Below are 1852 nucleotides of genomic sequence, written 5' to 3'. Positions count from 1 at the left end.
TGAAACCGCTTCTGCTGATGCTCAGTGTGAACGCAGCACCAGCTGCTTTTCTTCTTCCTGTTGCCCAAAGCTCATTTCTGAGTCACCAAACGAATAAATGTTGGAGCTGCGTGATTCTTCAGGTTGGTTTGATCCACTTCAGTGAGCTCCATGCGCAGTAGTTTTGATTACATCTTGAAAACGAATGAAACAAAATGTATTTTAAGTAGGGCTGTGAACACTAAAGCATTAACATATGCGATTTAACCGAACAGTGTTAACGCATTAATATGAATTAACGCACATTAATTGCACCTCGTGGAGCAGTCTTTCTCTTTGCCTAGCTGATTTTGGCTTTCACAGCATGATATAAAACCCTTTTTTGGGTATTATCTCACATTTATTATTACTGTATCTACAAAAGAAATCCATATCGGTTTTTAGTTCTTTGATCTTGTTTTTTTCCAGTTTAGGAAGCTTCTTCACAAAAAGCAGCCTATTTGATCCGTGGACCGGTGCATTGTCACGGTAACACGACAAGGCGCCTCAAATGCAACAACAACAAAAAAAGCTAATTGCGATTAATCACAATTCATTTTTTTCCGGGTTTGCAATTAATTTGTGATTTTTTTTAATTTTATCTATTCCCAGTCCTAATTTAAAGGTAATAGTGATATTGAGACATAGAATTTTAATGAAAATGAGCTGCTGATTGTTTTAAAATTTGTGACAATATCTTGTTCTAAACTTATATATATATACAAAAACTCATGTTCTCTAAAAGTCCCTCCAAAAAATAATCTGTTCTCTGTCGTTTTTATTTCAGTATTTGTGGTTTGATCAAAGTGATATGAAACACTTTTTGTGAAGTTATTTACTGAGAAAATGTGGGAATATTTTCATTTGATGATTGAAATATAATAAATGATTTTCATTTTCATGGAGATGATAACAATCATTACCCTAACCGTCTTCCTCATGAAAGTTCTCCTGAAATCTTTGAATATAAATCAGGTAGAGCCTTCCTGTTTCCACGTGAGACCTTCAGCTCTGGTGTCGTGGATCTTGTCACAGTTTCATCAAACCACCTGAGCGCAGATGAAAGCCTGCAGGCCTGATGGAGCTTCCATAATGATAAACGTGTCGGTGATCCACCCAGCCAGCATGGCGTCTGTCTGTCTCTGCTCTGTTTGTCCTCCTCATCGCCGCGTGGCCTCTGGATTAACAATCAGAGCAGATTCAATCCACAAGAAACTCCAGAAAACACCGGTGGAAGGGCGTTGTTGTGCCCATTTTCTGGAAAACGTGCTTTAAATGGACTCTCTTAAAGTTGCAGAACACCGGTCCCGTCCCGGCTCGCAGTTGTCAGGTCGGTGATGATGCGGCCTCAGACCCGCAGACATCAAACAGCTGAGAACAATGCGGGTCCGGCTGCAGTCTCCGCTGCAGCGTCTTTAATTCTCCATAACAAAAGTACAAAGACCGCCAGCAGACCAAAGGCTTTATCACTAACCGCCCCTAACACCCCTCAAGGCCTCGGCGCCGCCGCGCGCGCCGTCTGCGGCGCTGGTGGCCCGGGAGGAGCAGAGAGGAGCAGCACGGGAGCGGAGCGCGCGACAGGAGGGCGGTGGGGGGTGGGGGGTGATTAGACACCTCATCCGACTGTCTGCGGGGGAGGGCAGCGGGCAAAACGGAGTGCGTGCCGCGCGTTGAAGTTTGGCTTTGGGCAGCGCGCGGAGCATCCATCCTCACTGCAGCCTCCTCGAAGCTGGATGCGGGGCCACGGATGAGCTCGCGGGCCACGGACGGACACGCGCTCGGGACGGTTTCACGTGCAGAGACAGCGTCATGCGTAAGTTTTTAAAAACTTTAG

At 45.3% G+C, this 1852-nt stretch overlaps 1 protein-coding gene across 1 annotated transcript in view; it reads left to right on the top strand.

The window, feature by feature from the left end:
- Positions 1-1827: 1827 nt before the first annotated feature.
- Positions 1828-1852, top strand: part of eve1 (even-skipped-like1) — a 6344-nt gene continuing 6319 nt past the window's right edge. The window contains exon 1 of the mRNA XM_024271838.2: positions 1828-1831. Within this exon, the coding sequence (XP_024127606.1) occupies positions 1828-1831 (4 nt within the window). The remainder of the gene's footprint in view (positions 1832-1852) is intronic.

Source organism: Oryzias melastigma, linkage group LG8 (genome assembly GCF_002922805.2).
Source record: "Oryzias melastigma strain HK-1 linkage group LG8, ASM292280v2, whole genome shotgun sequence".
NCBI classification, from domain to species: domain Eukaryota; kingdom Metazoa; phylum Chordata; class Actinopteri; order Beloniformes; family Adrianichthyidae; genus Oryzias; species Oryzias melastigma.
This window is presented reverse-complemented; position numbering and strand designations above follow the sequence as displayed.